The 20444-nt window shown below is 44.2% G+C and overlaps 1 protein-coding gene across 4 annotated transcripts in view; it reads left to right on the forward strand.

Annotated features, from left to right (window-relative positions):
• Positions 1-20444, forward strand: part of AOPEP (aminopeptidase O (putative)) — a 368252-nt gene that overhangs the window by 218979 nt on the left and 128829 nt on the right. For 3 of the 4 annotated variants that reach the window (XM_068551997.1, XM_068551998.1, XM_068551999.1), the window contains exon 7: positions 1494-1600. In XM_068551997.1, the coding sequence (XP_068408098.1) occupies positions 1494-1600 (107 nt within the window). Of the gene's footprint in view, positions 1-1493; positions 1601-2220; positions 2517-20444 lie in introns of those variants that run through there. The other variant, XM_068552000.1, reaches the window with a different exon arrangement.

Here is a 20444-nt window from a genome sequence, read left to right on the forward strand (position 1 = left end):
TTGGAGAAAGTCTAAACTCCTTCACAGCTGTCGTAGTCAGCTCGGGCTGCCATAACAAAGTACCACAGACCAGGAGACTTAAACAACAGACACTTGTTTTTCTCACAGTTTGGGAGGTTGGAAGTCCAAGACCAAGGTGCTGACAGGCTTGGTTTCTGGTGAGGCCTCTCTTCCCTGGCTTGGGGAGGGCCATCTTCTCACTGTGTCCTCACATGGCCTTTCCTCAGTGCACACATGGAGAGAGAGTTTTAGTGTCTGTTCCTCTTCCTATAAAGACACCAACCCTATTAGATTAGGGCCCCATCCTTTTGAACTCATTTAACCTTAATTACCTCCTTAAAGGCCCTATCTTCAGATACAGTCACAGTGGTGATTAGGGCTTCAACATATGATTTTTGCTGGGGAAGGGGACACAACTCAGTCCACGACAACAGGACACACACAGTGTCTTGATCACCTGGCCTCTGCTAGCTACTTGGCACCTCTGTCCCTCCCTGGCTGGCAGCCTGCTCCCTGCCTGACCCTAACCCTCACCATTTTTAAAACATTTCACACTCTTTCCAGGCCCCACGAGCTTTGCACATGCTTTCCATCTTCCTGAAATTCCTCCTCCCGTGGCTGGCTCCTGCTTTCCCTGGGGAACACCTCCTCAGGAAAGCCTTCTGACCACCCTGGTTGGCCAGGTGGCATCTGGGTTCTTCCTTAACCCCTGCCGTCACTGAATTCTGATGGTTACTGTGCTTATCTGTCTCCCTGGACTCCTCACGTTCAGAGCTGTGTCCATGATGTCCTCAGGGCCTAGCAGAGAATCAGTAAATATCTGTTGGGGGAACTATTAGGGACCTTTAATTCCCAGAAATGCCTGTAGACACTGGCAGTTCCCTCCCCAGTGGATGCTCTGCTGCCCTCCCTTGTGGGGTTACAGCCATGGGGCCTTGTGAGCACATCGAGTGACAGCAGCCAATTCTGACCAGTAGGGCAGGGTGCGATGGCCTTCCCCCCCCACAAGAGTCAGTCCAGGCAGTGCACTCTTTCTGGTTATATGCAAACGGAATCATCTGGGTTGCGTTAGCTGGCTGCACTGTAAACAGCCCTTAACAAAACTGAGGGCTGGGAAAAGTAGGAGGTAAATGGAGAGGACCTTTCCCACCCTGTGCAAGAAGACAAAGCAGGAAAAGGCTGGATGGGATCAGAGTGGAAATGGCTCCCTAGGGAGGTCTGCTCTTTCCAGGCCAGGGGTGGAGGTGAGGGAGCAGGGGGAGGTTCCGGGGCCAGGGGGCACCTCCCAAGCAGGCAGCGCAGGAGTGAGGGCTGGGTCTTTTGTTTGAGGACCTAAGAGGCCCTTTCTGATGGGGCGCAAGGTGCGGCGGGGACTGTCTGTGCCATCCCCCCTGAAACAAAGCCAGCTGCTCCAGCGGTGGCTCTGACCCCGCGGGAGGACAACAGTGACTGTGTCCTGAGCGTTTGTGTTTGTGTGTCTGTGCTCCAAGCAGCTGGCCCCCGACGAGGCCCAGGAGCAGCAGGAACTGAGGGCTTGCCTGCGCTGGCGTCGCCTCCAGGACGAGGTGCGGAACTCCCCGGAGGATATGCAGGTGTTGAGGTAAAGCACTACGTGATCCCGTAACCTTCCGGTCCTCCCCATCACGCTCCTCCTTTCCTGCAAGGCACGTCCAGGCCATCTCTTAAATCTGCTGTGTTTCCTTTTTAAATTAAATTGGGCTAGATTACTCATCTTCCCAGGGATGTGATTGTTATGTTTTAAGTCTTTCAGGGTGTGGGTTTGGGTTTGCCTTCTGACATTTTCCTGGTGTCTCTGTTCAGGAAAAAACTAGCACAAGGCCATTTCCGGGACCAAATTCTTCATTTGAAGTTCTAATAGTTACTTTATGTGGTGGCTGTGGACTTGGAGAAGGTTAGGGTCTGGTAGCCTGGCAGACAGTAACTCTTTAAAGCCAAAAGGAAAAAAAAAAACTTTTAAGAAAATATTGATTCCTAAGTGTTTAGTAGTAACAGATGTTTGTGTCAATGGGGCCTTTTGTTCCGGATGTGTCCCGGCAGGAGGCCACTCCTGTGCTGGTGGGAGGATTCTACTCTCAGCTCCTGTGTTGTATTTTCAGAGCGTGTCTTGCAGCACTGGTAGGGTTACTTCTTGCCATGTTCCCATTTTTTTTTTTTTTGTCCCTCTCTGTTTGCTTGTTTTTTCTCCACTTCTGTAAATAGTTGTTTATCTGAAACCTTGAGCCTCGGCCCCAGGAGCACTGTGATTGCTATGGCAACAGAAGCTTTCATCCTGTCCCCTCTTGACTGGAGCCAAGCCTTTGGAATCTGCCGTCAGACAGGTGGGAAGGCAGCCATCCGGGAATCACCCCTCATTTTAGATGGCAGCTCTGAAGGCCAGTCTACCGCCTGGGTAGAAGCCTGCCTGGACCGGTCCTGTTGTTTGTTTTTACATAAACATCCCTCTGCGTAGGACTGCCCACTGAGGCCAAAGTCTGAGGGGAATGCCGAGCCCAGCCTGACCCCAGCGAGGCTCGCCAGTCTTTTGTGCAGCACGGCAGCGCAGGGTGTGGCCGCTCTTCCCACGGAGAAGTCCTCTCTCGCACGCTAACCGCTGGCGTCTGCTGACTCATCCATTGTTTAGGAAAGCCGGAGCCGGGAGCCCTGTCTTCCCCACCCAGCGCCACTGTGCAAGCATCCGTTCACTCAGCCAGTGGGATGGCTACACCCACCGCCAACGTGGACAGGGCCCCTGCTCTCATGGAACTTTCACGTAGCAGGGACTCTCTTGTAGGCACAGCTAGCTGCAGGTGGTGAGAAGTTCTGTGAAGGGAACGCAGAGATTCACAGTAAAGAGGCTGGGGAATGCCTCTCTGAAGAGCACCAAGGCCTGAGGCAGGAAAGGGCTTGCCATGCTGGTGCTCGAGGGGCAGAAAGGAAGGCAGTGTGGTGAGAAGGGCGGGGAGAGGCAGGCAGGAGCTAGATCATCCAGCCTTACCCTGAGCGTGATGGAAGCTGCCCCAGGGCCTTCAGCACGGAAGGAGCCTTGTCTGTCTTGTGCTTTTACAGGGCTGCTCTGGCCGCTGTGTGGCACGGACTGCAGGCAGCAGACAAAAAGCCAGGCGAAGGGTTAGAACGTTGCGTAGTCCACGTTCGAGGTCCTGGTTGTGGCAGGGCAGGCACAAGAAGCAGACCTATTTAAGACATGTTTTGGCAGTGGCACTGGCAGATCTTTGGTCTATTGAATGTGGAGAAAAGGAAATTGAAAGTGTCCAGAATGACTTCTAGGCTTTTGACCTGAGCAGCTGAGTAGACAGGTGGTGATGCCGTTTGGTGAGATGGTAAAGACTTCGGGAAGAGCAGGCTTTGGAGGGAAGAATAAAGATTCCAGTTTTGGGCTTCCCTGGTGGCGCAGTGGTTGAGAATCTGCCTGCCAATGCAGGGGACACGGGTTCGAGCCCTGGTCTGGGAAGATCCCACATGCCGCGGAGCAACTAGGCCCGTGAGCCACAACTGCTGAGCCTGCGCGTCTGGAGCCTGTGCTCCGCAACAAGAGAGGCCGCGATAGTGAGAGGCCCGCGCACCGCGATGAAGAGTGGCCCCCGCTTGCCGCAGCTAGAGGAAGCCCTCGAACAGAAACGAAGACCCAACACAGCCCAATAAATAAATAATAATTAAAAAAAAAAAAAAAGATTCCAGTTTTGCATGTGTCAAGTTTGACATGCCAAATAGATATTCAATATTGAAAACTCAGTGGGGTTTACAAGTCAGGAGCTCATTGGAGAGACTGGAACGTTCAGCCTATGGATACTTAAAATTCTGAGCACGTTGAAATTACCAGCTAGAGAGGAAAGTGAGAGAAGAGGTTGAGAGGAGGATGAGGACCCAGTGGAGGAGCTGGGGAAATCAGTGTAGAGGAAACCCAGATGCCGGGAGTCATGGAAGTCAGGAAAGAAAATGCCGGATGCTGCTGAGGGGTGTGTAAAAGGGAGGGAGAGAAGTGACCTTGGGTTGGACTGCATGAAAGGTGTTGGTGACCTTGACATGCATGCATTTATTCATGAGCTGTGGAGAAGGGAGCCCGATTGAAGTGGGTAGAGGAGTGAATGGGAGGTCAGGAAGCAGAGACATTGAGTGTGGACTTTGTGAGAGAAGTTGTGCTGGGAGGGCAGGGAAATGAGGGTCAGGGAGGTTTGTTTTAAGGTGGCTGATGCAGGAACAAGCTTATGTGCGAGCTGTATAACTGGGCCAATTCTGCCAGCTCTCAAGACTCAGTTTCCCCACTCTCCAAGTCTCTAAGTCCCTTTGATGCCCCCAGTTCTGTATGACCATAGACCATCGGTTCGGGTAAGGAAACTATAATTAACAACAGTTGGTGAAATGTGTTCCCAACTTATAAGCAGTCAGGTGGACACTGGGAAGTCAGTGCACATGTGTGGAGAGCCTTGTCTCTGGGGTTCGTGGAGCTTCTGATGTCCAAGAGCTTTTCCTTTGTGTGTGGAGCTGGGAGAAGGAATATGCTATTTTTAGAGCCTTGTGCTAAAAGGCTTATTATGGCATTTGTTTTTCTTTTTCTTAGTATTCAGAAATTGTGTTTGCCTAAATTTAGGCTAACCATGAAATGAGTGCATTTGAAAGATTTGTTGCACATCAGTATGGAAAATATTGTTATCAGATGCACTTACAACGAAGAGGAAATGTTTCTGAACCTGCCCCAAATTATATAGTCTAGGTTTAGTTTATTCCCACCCCTTAGAATTCTCCCTTAAATGGGCTCAGAGAACCTAGAAATGACTGACAGTGAAAGGAAGAACCAGAGTTGTAAAAATTTGTTCTCAGATTTTTGTTTTAGTACACAAATAAGACATTGGGAAAGAAGTCTCTTAAAACAATGCAGTAGTCAAAGATGCTATCTTTTTTCTTTCTTGCTTTTAAGATACCCCATGGTCTTCAAATGATGGACCAAGAACAATTTAGAAGTCTTGGTTTCACGTTGCCAGAGGCAATGGAAACTTCTCCTACCCATCTTTGCAGCAACTTTCAACATGGTTGACCACTCCCTCTTTCTAAAAACACTTTCTTCTCTTGGCTTCTGTGTCACACTCTCCTTGATTTCCTTCTACCTCACTGCTGCATCTTCCCCACCTCTCCTGCTGGCTGTTTAACATCTTCACTTAGATGACTCATGGCTTTGAAAGACCAGTTAAGGTGTCCAACATCATACAGCCAATAAAGAGCAGAGTGGGGATTGAAACAATTCTCTTTTCCTTACACCATCTCCCTGCCTCCAAAGAACTCGATATAGCATTTAGTTGCATTAAAAAAAAATACTCCAGGTATCTTGAACTGTGGAAGGACATGAAGGTCGGGTTGAAAAAAGTATCCTTGGGCAAAGTATCTTTGTCTTTTTACACATGACAGTGTGTGTCTCATTATTTCAGTCAATATAGGGAAACAGGAAAACTCAGTATTGTGTTGATGATAGCTATTGGAGGGGTATTGATAAAGTGAGAAGAGAAAAATTAAAATTATGTTTGTCTCTGACTTGCTAATTTCAGTAATTTATAAGAGCTGTTTTCCATTTGTGCCTCTCATATATCCAGTGTTGAATCATGGCTCTCATCAAATGTGTCTTAAATTGACCTGGTTGTAAGTTTCATTTGGTTAAAACAGTTCCTTGTGTTTTCCGAGGTTTCTCAGCCTTCACTGGCTGGGGAGCCCGTAATGTGGCTGCAGGCTCCCGAGGCATAGTTTCAAAATGCTAGGGTCACATTGCTGGCTCCATGCCTTTTCCCATTTGTTAATTATTAAAATGCCTTTCCCGTAGATGAGACCCCAGTGGCTCTCTCCAGACTTTCCCTCACCTCTCCCTCCACCAGGCCTGGGCAGAACCGTTTGCCGTTCACAGCCTGATCTTACTGCTGTTGCACTCTGCCCTGCCTGGCTGCCACCGCTTTGCTCTCTCCTATTCGTTCCCCCAACACCCCCACCCTTGTCCAGTGCAGCAGCCATGACTCTTGACAAGGAAGATGCCAGGGGGCTTCTGAAAGGCTCCCGTGCCTTTGGTCTCTAGGGTATAGCTGCATCAGCGTCTTCCCTCTAAGTGCTTTCAGTTAGTGTATCATGACAGGCTGGCGGGATGGAAGAGCTACGGTGGCGGGGTCAGAAGAAATCTCTGTTGGTTTTTATAGTTTGTGATTTATTATCACTTCCCCCTTTTTCTGGATTCGTTGTTAAAGTCAAGCTCGTGCTGAGAAAAACGTTAAAATATATCACGTTGAGTAGGCGCTGACAAGCCCAGAGTCTGACGTGGCTCTTTCTAGCTGCTGCCTCCACAGTTGATACAATTCTAGAGAAATGCAGACTCTTTTCCCATCTTCCTCATGAATCCCTCACCACCCTGGTTCCAAAGACATCCCATAATAATAATAGGGAAACACCCCCCCCCCAAGTATGTAACTCTATCTACAGCCAAAATGAAATGTGCATGCCACAAGTTCTGTGATTTTGCATGATGCCTAAGCACTGTGTATTCCATTTAACCAGTGAGACTTTTTTCCATTAAAAGCCTATGTGTAAACCTTCTCTAGTATTCATGAAGTTTTCACCTTTAAAGTTTTTTTCAAAATTTTTATTTCTAGTCCTTGAAGAACATAGCAATCTTTCCCACCCACATGTGGGAACGTGTCCATTCGCAGCCGCACAAGCCTGCCTCATGGAAAAGCTCCAGCCCAGAGCTTCACTGCTGGGCCTGAACACTCCCCAGAATTCTTCTTCAGTCTCCACTGGCCCTGCAGGCATAAATAAATCCCTTCACTCCTCCTTGGGCAGCTCCCTTCTCCTTGCCTATGGTATTTATTCCAGACCTTCCCCATGCTCTGTTCCTTCTCTGGCCTCCTGTCCCACAGGGAAAACGGAGGCCACCAGCCTATTCTCCCTTTGATTCTGTAAGCACACCAGCATCCACGTCTACCCTGACCTCTCAGATGCCTGAGTGCCACCTTGTCAGTCTCAGTACAGCTAAAGACAATTTTCTGGTTCCAGAAACAGAACTAGAAATGAATGTGCCTTGATGCAGATCATAGAGCTACATATATAAGTGAGTTTTGGAACCCTCTGCCCACGAGGGAGAAGGGAAGGAGGACCTGTACACCAAGGGGGGATGAAGCTCTCATGACTTTGGACGTGAACTGGGGTCACAAGTCTAGGGAAACTTTTTCCTCAGGGCATTGTGCCCTTATGATCATCAGATTCTGTAAACATGTTTCAGTTCTTACCTTATTGGGTTCCTCTGCTTCCTTTGGTACTGTTAATAACTCTTCCCTTCTGGAAACTTCTATCACCTGACTTTCATGGCTGCCCCTCTTCTGGTTTTCTTTGGCCCCCTCTGCCTTCCCTCCTCTATCTCCTTCACAGTCTTCTCTTCATCTTCCGTCTCTCAGAGTTGGTCTTCCCCAGGGGGCCCCCCTCTTCACTGCTCATCCTCCTGGAGTGGTCTCATCTAAACACCCTCTCTTAGGTGGGGTTACCCAAAAGCAGATGAAATTCGTGTGAAAGAGATTTGTTAGGAAGAAGTCCCAGGAGGGGAAAATGGAAGGGAGAATGGAGGGCCAGGCCGGGGTGCCATGTTATCAAGTCAGGTTACACAGGATTGCTCTGGAAGCCGTGTGGGTCAGCTTCAGAGTGGTCCTCATCAGGGGCAAGGGGCCCAGAGTGTAAATATCCCTGCAGCTGTCATCATTGCTTAGAGAGTACATTCCAGGTGCTTCTGGTTCTTGTGTTCATAGGCAAAACAGGCTCAGGCAACCTGAGGGTCACATCCGAGAAAGAGTCTCAGGGAACATGCCAAGAGCTGATGTGCACACAAATGATAAATGCGTCCCACGGGATATGAGTGGGGCATGGGCACTGCTGGCTACAACTCCCGTCTGTGCTGGAGGCTCCCAAGTCTCCAGGCCAGCCTAGCTCTCTCTTAAAGATCAGATGTGAGTGCTGAACTGTCCATTTGACATCATCTCTTCCTGGTTGCCCTACATCTCACAGTGGTAATCCTCTCTCCCACTCCCATCTGCTCACCTCCAATAGCACTGAACTCATCCCTGGTAGCACAAGTTCACACACTCATCCAAGGTAGAGACCTGGGAAACTTGTCCAATTCCTCCCTCTCCCTGGGAGGGTTTAAGCCTTCGCTATGAACTTACCTCATAAGTCTTTCTCAATTCGACCTTTCTCCACCCCTAATACCACTGTCTCTCTCTGTTTAGAGCTTAATGGCTTGCTTGCACCAATCTAATATCCTCTGACTTGTTTTTTCTACCTGTAGTCTTGCCCCATCACATCCATCTTCCTCACTGCCACTGAGGAGCTCTACTTAAAACCCATTATGATTCTGCCACCTCCTTGCTTAAAACTCTTCAAAAGTTTCCCCTTGTCTCCAGGAAAAACTTCCACAGCAGGCAAAGCCCGGCACACCATCGCTCCCATTTTTCTGGTCTCTTCTCTTACCATTCTTTGCTTCACTCTCTAGCCACCCCAAATAGTTCATAGAACTCTACTGTATTAGTTTGCCAGGGCTGCCATAACAAAATTCTACAGACTGGTATGTGGCTTAAACAGCAGAAATTAATTTTCTTGCAGTTATAGAGGCTAGAAGTCCAAGATCAAGGTATCAGCAGGTTTGGTTTCTTCTGAGGTGTTTCTCCTTGGCTTGCAGATGGCTGCCTTCTCTTTGGGTCCTCACTTGGTCTTTTCCCTGTGTGTCTGCACTCCTGGTGTCTCTTTGTATGTCCTAATCTCTTCTTATGAAGACACCAACCAGATTGGATTAAGGTCCAACCTAATGGCCTCATTTTAGCTTAACTCCTTCTTAAAGGCCTTATCTCCAAATGCAGTCACATCCTGAGGTACTAGGGGTTAGGGCTTCAACATAAAAATTTTGGAGAGATGTAATTCAGCCCATAACATCTACTGTCTGCCTGTTCTTTCTTATCTCCTTGCCTTTTTTTCATATTGTCTCTATTTAGAATATCCTTCCTTTGTTGCATGACTCCAGATCATTCTGACCCAGCACAGGTATCACTGCCTTCCAGAAGTCTCAGGCCCTACCCTGACAGGATAAGCTGGTGACCCTCCTCTCTACCCACTAAATGCTCTGCTTGTATCTCCACCCATGACCTTACTACATTATTTTATGATTATATTTAGAATGAGCCATATTAAATTGCCAATATTTGACTATTTTTAACCTATAAAAACAGCATTTTCACATTGCCCAGCTTGATACATCTCTCTTCTGACCCATCAACCTTTTGAACCTAGGGACTATGTCTTCTTTGCTTCTGTATACCACAGTGCTTGGCACTGAGTGGGTGCTTGATAAATATTGAAGAAGTGAATGCTGTAGACAACATGATCTCTGTCCCTGAGTTTCTTTGTATATTATTCAGAGAGTTGAAATATTGGTCACAAGACAATAGATAGACAAATTCTAGGCTGCACCCTCAGAATTCAAAGAGCTGAGAGTTGAATATTGGTAAGCTTAGTTAGAAAGGGCCATTGGGAAGATGTGAGGCTTGAGCTGGGATGGTGAGAAAGAATTTCACTGAGGCTGGTAAAGCAGTGAAGGGAGGGGAACTCAATGAGCAAAGCCTGGCAGGCATAAACAGTGAATTGACTGTGGAAATGTCCATTAAGTGAGAATGGGTTTACTGAAGAGGAGAGCCATTAAGAACCTATGAGACTGAAGGTGGACCAGGCTAAGTAATGGAGTTCCTTAGATGCCAAATTCAAGAGTTTGCGTGTGACCATCCAGGCGGTGGGGAGCTATTTTCAGTTCCAAGAATGATGTAATGCAAACGGAGTTCTGGGAAGATTACCCAGCCTTTGGGATAACACATGATCAGATAGACAGAGTGGAGAGGCCAGATAGAATTAGATGGCTGTTTCAGGAACCCAGACCTGAGATTAGAAGAACTTGGAATCCTCTTCTTGGATGGCCTAATAAGGCTCTGAAAGAGTCGCTCTGGAGTTACTCAAAACTGATTGAAATGTCAATACAGCTTCAAGAAGTCTTCTAATGATATGATGTAAAGCTATCCCTGATCGCAGATAAGGATGGACCCAATAAAGGAACTGGTTGAATATGTGAGCTTTGTGAAGTTCATTACGACTTTGAAGAGAGTGAAGGGCAACAGTCCCAGTGCCTTCTTGACCAAGACCTGGTCTATTCTGCCTCATTTTAGAGAAACATCAACTGAAGATGCAGAAGTGAACTCTCTCCGGGGCTTGTCAGTGTTCAGTTCTCAACGCAGGAAAAGTAGTATAGGGTTAAGCAAGCCTGGAAGACAAACTGCCTGGATTTGAGTTCAGTGCTGACTCCACTACTTGCCATGTGACGTTGAGAGTTCCACGACCATACTGAGCTTTAGACTCCTCGCTGTAGAATGGAATGGGAATAATAACACAACAGTTTCCACTTTATAGGTGAGTGTGAGGAATAAATGCCATGAGTACGTGCAAATCATTTAGAACACATGTGTTAGGTTGAATCACAGGAAATTGCCATTCTGATGGATCTAAAATAACTGATTATCGGCAATTTCCTGTAGTTCAACCTATAGTAAATACTCAACACATGTTAGATACTGTCATCTAGACCCTCTGGCACCTGATAAAAGTTTGCCCAACAAGTGACAGAGGCACAAGGACACAGCCCCCACGGGCAGCCTCACTCTCCCTCCTGGTTCATTCTGGTTTCTGTCTCTGCTTTCACTGCTGCCACCCTCCGGATGGCAACCACAGAGGCATCCTGCTCGTCTCTCTTTAACAACCAGAGCCTGGAAACACCTGCTTTTCCTCCTCACAAACTTACAATTGGCTGGAATGTTCAAAAAGTTAATTTTGCTAAGAAGTTAAGAGAATATTTTTTTTAAAGTGCAAGAGAATGCCTGGTTACAAATGAAAAGGATAGGATTAAAAGCAAACCATCCCCCCCCCAAAAAAAAAAAAAATCTGAATGTTAAACAAAGATGCTCAAATGAATAGCTTGAGGGAAGAATTAACTTGGCAATGCTTCTAAGACTAATGGGATCCTCATACCTTCCTGGAACCTACTTCTGGTCTAATCTCTACATAAGGGCCACCCTGGTGTCCCCTCTGGCTCAGCTCTGTACAGCTTCCCTGGCCCCTATACAGAATCTGACTACCGCCCTGAGAAGAAAAACGTTCTTGCCTCTATGGCCTTCAAGAGTTCTAACCTGAGCTCGGACCACTGGCACTGGCCTGTGAGGTTCCTAAATCTCTACCTCTGTATCCTGGAACTTCTGCCCTCCACCCTCCATCACTCAGGCTTGGGGTCCCCTCCACCCCATTCTCCCTGTCCATTTTTTTTTTTTGCTGTTTGTTTGTTTGTTTTGCTTTTTTAATTTGAACCACACCTGCTAGGCATGTAGACTGTTTCTACCCTTTTGTGACTGGAGGCTTCTGTACCTGTGCCAGCATTTTCTGAAAAACTTGAGGGCTCTCAGCCAGCCAGAAACAGACTCTGTCCTTTCCCGTCTCAAAGGCCAGCTCCACCCCCTTGAGCTGCCCACTCAGTTCCTGTTTCCTATTGGAGGGACACCCTCAGCTCTCACTTCTTTTACCCAGCAAAGATGACAGACATATCCTGAATAGTTGAACTCAAATAACCCTTACTTCTTCATTTTTCTAGACCATTCTCTGGTTACTCATCACTCAGGTATTTCTAAGGCAGGGGTAGAATTCTCTTTTATAGGCCCCTAATAACATACTTACTGTACATGGTGCTTCATTTTTGCAATAACACTTGGTGGAGTTTTTTTAATATAGAAAAACATAAAGAAGGAATAAAGTAGTTCATAATCACTATTTAGTTAACCATTTTTAAAAAAATACAAGTATATCACAGGAAATTTCAGTTTAGAAAAGTATAAAATTCCATCCCCACCACCGTAGTCCTCTCCCTAAGGTAATCACTGCTAGCATTTTCATGTGAATCCTTCAGAAAATAAATTTTATAAGTATATGTGCATAATTTTTCTGTATTGCTGCCCTGTGGGGCACTGGTTCATTATAACAGTATTTGCCCATGAAATATTTTCTTAAAAAATAATTCATCTCCATAAACCAACCTATAATAGTTCACTCCTATTTTTCTCATCCTTGGAGGATATCTCATGCCCTCAGCCAATCCTAGCACTATGTATATTACATTCTTAGCTAATGAGTGTTAGTTTCCCATTCAGAAAAACTCTCAACCAGTGAGTACTTTCTCATGTAATCCTAAATTGACTCTGTTCTACAAATTATTTGCTTACTCCCTGTAGGTCTCCCCCATGCTCCCCAAAACTATTGTGTTTTGGCCAATAGTTTTGACCAAGAACGGCTGACAAAAACTGTGCAACTATTTGACTGAACCTGCTTCAAAGACACATAATGTCTTTAATATGTAGTAAGAAAAACTTCTTGCTACATATTAAAATCCAGTTTTATAGGGACTCCTCCCCCTTTCAAGTCAGTGGTTGAAGAGAGAAGGGATAAAAAAGGGGGACTGTATTTCTGTTAAACATTGTACTGGAGGGTCTAGCCAAGGCAATTAGGCAAGAAAGTGAAATAAAAGACATCCACGTTGGAAAGGAAGAAGTAAAACTATCTTTTTGCAGATGACATAATCTTATATATAGAAAATCTGAAGGAAGGAATCCTCCCCCAAACACTGTTAAAACTAATAAACAAGTTCAGTAAGATTGCAAGATACAAGAGCAATATACAAAAGACAGTTGTGTTTCTTTTTTTTAAATTGAATATTGTGTTAGTTTCAGGTGTACAGCAAAGTGATTCAGTTATACATATATATATATGTATACATGTATATTCTTTTTTTCTATTCTTTTCCATTTTGGTTAATTACAAGATATTGAATATAGTTCCCTGTGCTAGACAATAAATCCTGTTGTTTATCTATTTTATATATGGTAGTGTGTATCTGTTAATCCTGAATTCCCAATTTATCCCTCTCCCCAACTTCCCCTTTGGTAACCATAAGTTTGTTTTCTATGTCTGTGAGTCTCTTTCTGTTTTGTAAATAAGTTCATTTGTACTATTTTTTAGATTCCACATATAAGTGATATCATATGATGTTTGTCTTTATCTGACTTATTTCACTTAGTATGATAATCTCTAGGTCCATCCATGTTGCTGCAAATGGCATTATTTCATTCTTTTTTATGGCTGAGTAATGTTCCATTGTGTATACTACACCTTCTTTATTCATCAAGAGAGTTGTGTTTCTATACACTAGCTATAAATAATCTGAAAAGGAAATTAAAAAATAAATTCATTTATAATAACATCAAAAATGATAAAATACTTAGGAATAAATTTAACAAAAGAAGTGCAAAATGTATACTGGAAACTACAAAACACTGTTGAAAGAAATTAAAGAACTAAATAAATGGAAAAGCATCTTGTGTTCACGAATTGGAAGACTTAGGGTCATTAAGATGCCATCCTCCCTACACTGATCTACAGATCCAGGATAATCCTTGTTAAAATTTCAGTGGCCTTTTTTTTTTTTTTTTTGCAAAAATGGACAAGCTGATCCTAAGATTCACATGGAAATTCAAGGGACCCAGAATAGTCAAGGAAGTCTTGAAGAAGAAGAACAAAGGTGGAGTACTCATACTTCTCAGTTTGAATACTTACTACAAAGCTACAGTACTCAGGACAGCGTGATACTGGCATAAGGACAGACATATAGATCAGTGGAATAAAACTGAGAGTCTAAAAACAAACCCTTTCATTTATGGTCAGTTGGTTTTTGACAAGGGTGCCAGAACTATTCAATGGGGGAAAGAATATTCTTTTCTACAAATGTTCATGGGACAACTGGATATCCACATGCAGAAGAATGAAGTTAGACCCTCTGCTTCATACCACATACAAAAATTGACTCAACATAGATCAAAGACCTAAATGTAAGAGCTAAAACTATAAAACTATTAGGAAAAAAGCCATAGGTATAAGTCTTCAAGAACTTGGTTTAGGTAACAGTTTCTTAGATATGACACCTAAAAAGGGTCAAAAATCAAAGAGGGAAAAATATCAATAAATTGAACTTTATCAAAATTTCAAACTTTTGTGCTTCAAAGGACTCTATCAAGAAAGTGAAAAGACAACACAGAATGGGAGGAAACATTTGCAAATCATATATCTGAGGGACCTGTATCCAGGATATATAAAGAACACTTACAACTCAACAATGAAAAGGCAAATAACCCAATTTAAAAATGGTTAAAGGGTCTAAATAGACATTTCTCCATAGAAGATAAACAAGTGTCCAATAAGCACATAAAATGCTCGACGTTATTAGCCATCAGAGAAATGCAAATCAAAGCCCCATTGAAATACCACTTCATACCTACTAGAATAGCTATAATGAAAAAGACAGATAAGAACAAATGTTAGTGAGGATTTGGAGAAATTAGAACCCTTATACACTGTTGGCAGGAATGTAAAATGGTGCAGCTCCTTTGGAAAGCAGTCCAGCAGATCCTCAGAAGGTTAAACGTAGAGTTACCATACAAACCAGCAATTCCACTTCTAGGTATATATGAGACATGAAAACACATAAGTCCATACAAAAACATGCACATGAATGTTCGTAGAAGCATTATTCTTAATAGCCAAAAAGTGGAAACAACCCACATCCAGTAAGGGATGAATCGGTAAATAAAATGTGTTATCTTCATACAATGGAATATTAATCAGCCATAAGAAGGAACTGAACTACTGATATGTGCTACAAAAATGGATGAATCTTGAAAACACTATGCTATCTGAAAGAAGCTAGACACAAAAGGCAACATGTTGTGTGATTCCATTTATCTGAAACATCCAGAATAGGCAAATCTATAGAGAAAAGAAGTAGATTAATGGTTACCAGGGGCTGGGGGAGGAGGAGAAAATGGAAAGTGACTGCTTATAGGGTTTCTTTCGGGGGCGATGAAACTGTTCTGGAATTAGGTACTGGCGATGGTTGTACAACCTTGTGAGTATACTAAAAACCACCGAATTTTACATGTTTCAAAAGGTGAATTTTATGATATGTAAGTTATATCTCAATTGTTTAAAAAAGAGAGGGATTGATAGAAATCACTGGATGTTTTATAACATCACTGTAGCCTTAGCAGGGTTGACCAGCAATTGTCCAAGGAGAGATGGAAGAAGAAAGTACGGCAGCAGGCAACTGCTGTCCTCAGGGCATTGCATGAGACCTGAGGAGCCATTTCCAGTGCTGGATGCCAGGAAGACTTCTCCATAGTGTCTGTGGTATAACAACCCCTCATAGAGATGATTCACTTCCAAGAAAGCATCCCTCAAGTACAAGTGTATATGCACCAGTGTGTGTGTTAGTTTTTTCCACCCCCTGTAATCCTGACTATTGTTCTGTTATCGATGCATGCAGGTCCTTTTCTTTAACTGCTCCAGAATATTCCAGGGTATGAACACTCCATGACTGACTAACCATTTGTTAACCATTGGACATGTTGGTAATTTCTAGTTTTTTGCTTTTACTAACCATACTGTGTTGAAGAGTTAATGTATGAATGTTAAATGTAAGACCTAAATATAGTACACAGTTGCCCACAAGACTGAGAACAGAGCTGCTCTCCCAACTATTCGTCCTGTTTTACATCCTGGTGTGTGTTGGGCTTCAAACTCACGCAAGCCCTGCACCCGCTGCCACCTCTAAGTCCCCAGCACTGTGCCATCCTCCACGGAGGAGGGAAAAGTCCTTCTCCAGCTCCCACAGACCATCTGCTCCTCTATGAGTCATAAGATGAGACGATCCTTCCCATTATCTCAGCACACAGCACCACACATGCTGTTAGTGTTCAAAACGTGCTTCTAATCTCCCCTTGTAAAATGAAGTCAGCATTTGTCTCATTTGTCTCTTTCCAAGATAAAGTCATGGAGTTTTTTTTGACACATTACAAAAAAAGTTTTCCATTTTTACCCTTTCTACTTTTGCTTCCTGTAACTTTCAGGTTCTGTATATTCCTGTGTTCTGAATGTGTGGAGCAGACTGACAGCCTGTGCTTCATTGTGATCACCTTAGCCCTTTTTAACCCGGCTTATGAGGATACTAGTTCAGGTATATTGCATATGCACCTCTCAAACACAACACTGTAAAAAAGATAATGAGAGCCTTGTGTTGCTTGGATCCTATACTCTTTAGCTAAGTCTATCCCTGAATATATGTGGTTGAATAAAATTCAGTTATGGTTCCTCTAATTCATTTAGGTTTTTTTTTTTTTTTTTTAATGAAAATCACCCTTTGTGGATTTAGCAAACCCAAGGCTGCATAGCAAACCTACTGACTCCACTGCAGCAGATGAATGATGTTTTACTTCTAAATGCTGCAGCTTAAATATACTCTGGGCTCTCTTATCTCATACAATCATAGAATATTAGGGTCAGAAAGGGCCTTAAAAGTGATTTTGCCTAGCCTTCCATATCCCTGACAGACAGCCACCTAGCTTCTACCTGAGTATCCCCAGCATCCAGATCTCACTGCTTCAGCAAGCAGCAGCTTCCGCATGGGAACAGCTTATATTAGAATGGGCTTCCTTGGATCGGGCTGGAAGCTGCCTCCGTATAAAGTCTGCCCTGTCCTCTTAGCCCTTACCTCCAGAGTTGCACAGGATCCGCCTTGTTCTCACACAAACAGTCCACATGTCTGAAGACCATTGTCTTTCCTTTTCTAGTCACTAGGTCACAGGGTTGGGAGAACGGTTCCCTTCTTGGGCTTGGTTCCTTGTTGTTCTCTTTGTTGGCAGTGGCCTTCTCCAGATGTGACACCTGAACTGAATATAGCACTCTGTTTGAGGTTACACCTGTGAAGAGTGTAACTATTACTGCTTCCCTTGATCTGGATAATCCAGAAAAGAAAGGACAAGCATTAATAGGATTAGTTGAAAGCACTCACATATACACCATATTTCATTTTTAAACCTAGTATCGTACGCCTTCTCAGGGCAGTCTTAGCATTTCAACTCCCATGCATTTTTTTCTCCTTGGTTACATTCATTGAGTGCTTCCAATGCGCCAAACATTATTCTAAGCACTCTATGTACATTTGTCTCATTTAATCCTCAAAATGGCCCTATGAGATAGGTACTAGTACTGTCTTCCTCCGCATTTCATAGATGAGGAAACAGATGCGTATAGCAATTGACCACCTTTCTACCGCTAGGGAGTGGCAGAGCCAGGATGCAAGCAGAGGCAAGTCTGGCTCCAGAGCCCAGCTCTCCATGATGTCTGCCCCCGTTCCCAGCAGGACTCCCCGTTACACCCCATTGCTCCTATTGATCCCACCTACTATTATGTTTATTGTTTTGGAAGCCACATCATTCCCCTCTTGCTACATGTTGAGTTTACAGACAATTTAATATACTAAATCTTTTTCATAGGTAAATACTAACTTTTAAAAGCCTCTTTGGCCTTACAAACTATTGTTTTTATTAATTTTGGATCCTCATTCCAGCCTGTGGTTGCTGTTCTTGACTGTAGATGCTGTCAGTCAACCAGCTAGACTTCCAGACTCGACTTATTTGCAAATTTGTTAAGCCAATAAGTCATCATTCCTTGGGCACAGACCTAAGGACTCCCTCCTGGTTATAGCAAGTAATTAATCAACAGCCTTGGGGTTCTGTTTCTGAACCTTCTATAAAGCCATGAAACAGCCACCATATGCTAACCACCACATCCATTCTGCCAGCTGCCAGAAGTCAGGATGCCTGATACCCACAGTGAATTTCTGGAAGTGGCCCTCAAGATCCCATGCAACCTCCTTGCAGTCCATCATTTTCTAAGTGCTCACAAACTATCTGTTCAATACCTAGTCACAAATTTTGCCTCCCCTCCTCTTATTCCCTCTTCCTTTGCAATCAGAATGACATTTGTCTATCTCCATCAGCCCCCTTCCCATCGTCTCCATGATTTGACACCTCCAGGGGCCTGTGACTGCAGATGGAAGTTTTCCAAGCTGTGGCATGTCCCTCACCTGGTCCTGGAGTCAGAACTCCTTTAAAGGATGAAGGAGCCCTCTCCACCGGTACCAAGGATCAGTTCCCAAGTATGAAACATCAGTTCCCACATAACAGTGCTTGTTCTACCATGTATAGTTTGAAAATTATTCTCCTTGGCAGGAAAGTTGAAGCAAAGTGGGAGTCAAGTAGTTCTATTCGTTCTGTCACCTCTTAACACCTGGTCTTCTTTAGGCTCCAAACATCACTTCAAAAGCCCTTTTTGTTGTCCTGCGCACTCTCCCTTAGCGCCGGCTCATTCTGAATTTCTGCCTTCCTGGCAATGATTTTACTGCTTCCCATCTCTTGTAGTGAGCTTTCTCCAGCATCCCCCCTTTCCTCTTTTGTGCATGTCCTCTGACAACCCACCTTATCAGAAACCTCCAGGGCACTCCTTGCTCTCTGTTTTCTTCTTCGTCTCCTTTGAAAACATGTGCAAATTACCTCTTGGTGTGTTGAATATGATGGTATACTGCTCAGACTATTGTATTAGTCTGTTCCATGTTTTTTTCTTTTTGGGGGGATTTCATTTCTTAGAAAGGAATTTCTGATTTATGGCCATTCAAAACCTGAGGACTATTTTGGGTTTTTATTAATGCTCATTACTTCCTGCTTTTCTAAGTTTCACCGTTCATTTCCCTGCCCTGCTTAGCAAAATTTGAGTTTTTTGTGTTTTCCGCAGTTCTAACTACAGAGTCTTTTCATGTCACCCTCGTCAGCAGCTGACTTCTCCTTTCACCATCAGGGGACAGAATATACCTTCTTCACTTTCCTGTGGCTCCTTGGAGAGATGTCTCTTTCTGTCTTAAATCATTTTATCAATTGCCTTTTTCAGCACTGGAGTGATATCTTGCTGTGTTTGCTATAGGATACTGGTCCCCGATGGGAAAAACCTTCATGCTGGGTAGCTGTTAAATCCATTGTGAAAAGCACACAGATAATCAAACTTGCCAAACACCAGTAGCTTTGACACGATACAGCTTCATCAGTTAAAGATGTGCACAGCCTTTTGTCCAGTTCTCTTTGGTAGCACTGTCCAAAGGCAAGGCAGTGGCGAGTGTTCATTATACACATTTTATAGATGGAAAAATTGTTGCAAAAACAAATGGAGGACATAAAATTCCTGTACTTTCAATCATTCTGCCTCCATTTTGCACCCAAAATTTTAGTAATCTTTTCACAGAGTGGTATAGACTAGGGGGGGGAGGGGGAGGGGTGTCAGGAATACGCCCATACCTAGCTTTCTAGAATTTTAAGCAACACCTGAAATTTGTTGTTTCTTTTTATTTGTTTTCTGATGATGATGCAACGAGGAGCAGGCTTACAGACCAGCCCCTGAAAGGTTTATGCTCAAAATCGGGCGTCTCGCAAAGGGAAGGTGTACGGCCACATTTATGTGCCTAGTCTTTTTTAAAAAAACTTTTTATTTTGGAATAATTTTAGACTCGCAAGTAGTTACTAAAATAATAGAGTTCCTGTGTACCCTTCCCCTTGCTTCCCCCAACGATAACATCGTACACACGTAACTATAGGGTGATGTTTTTCTAACGTCTTTGCCTGTCAGAGGAAGGCTTAGCTGGCACTCCCTGACCCCAATCAGTATTCATTATGACGAGATTAGCATCATTTATATTGTGCTTACAAAATGCCAACAGGCACTCTGGCTAAGCACTTTTAGACACTGCAACAGCCTAATGAGGTGCCACGGTCGCTATCATTGTCCCCTTTTTACAGATGAAAACTGGCCTTTATGGGTTGCCTGACTCACTCAAGATTACGTGGCACTTAAGCGGCAGAGTCAAGATTCTTAACCCAGTGTGTTATGCTGCTTTCCCAGGAGATCTCACTTGTGCATTTGGAGCTCAGAGGTCTCCAGGGGTCTCCACAAAGGTAGTATTTAACTTCCTCTGTTACTTCGGGGTGAGTGAGGCCCTGCTCCCGGACCCTCAAACCTTGTGGGGCAGCTGCCACTGATAGAGCAGGGATGTGAGAATGCTGATTAATCCCTTTCTGTCTCATTTCTGGGATGCTTCGTCCCTGGCTCAAGCACTACAGTGGCAAGTTTATAGATGAAGCTATCTCGTGGCTCTCACTTTTACTGCCAAGGAGTACAAGACAGAGAATGCTGGCAGACGGCCCGTCTGGGCTGTGGCAGAGCAGTAGGTGTTCAGACCTAGGCTGACATGCCTGAGCACCTTTCAGAGGCGTTTTCTCAGATCCCACCCTTGGCGATAGTCCTGCAGAATCGGTTCTTTCTTCAGGAGGTTTGATTCTAAATCAAATCATGTGGATCAAATATCACTGCCATCTGACAGCTTTTTAAATGTCCATATTGCTTCT

This window comes from Eschrichtius robustus, chromosome 10 (genome assembly GCF_028021215.1).
Source record: "Eschrichtius robustus isolate mEscRob2 chromosome 10, mEscRob2.pri, whole genome shotgun sequence".
Taxonomy (NCBI): domain Eukaryota; kingdom Metazoa; phylum Chordata; class Mammalia; order Artiodactyla; family Eschrichtiidae; genus Eschrichtius; species Eschrichtius robustus.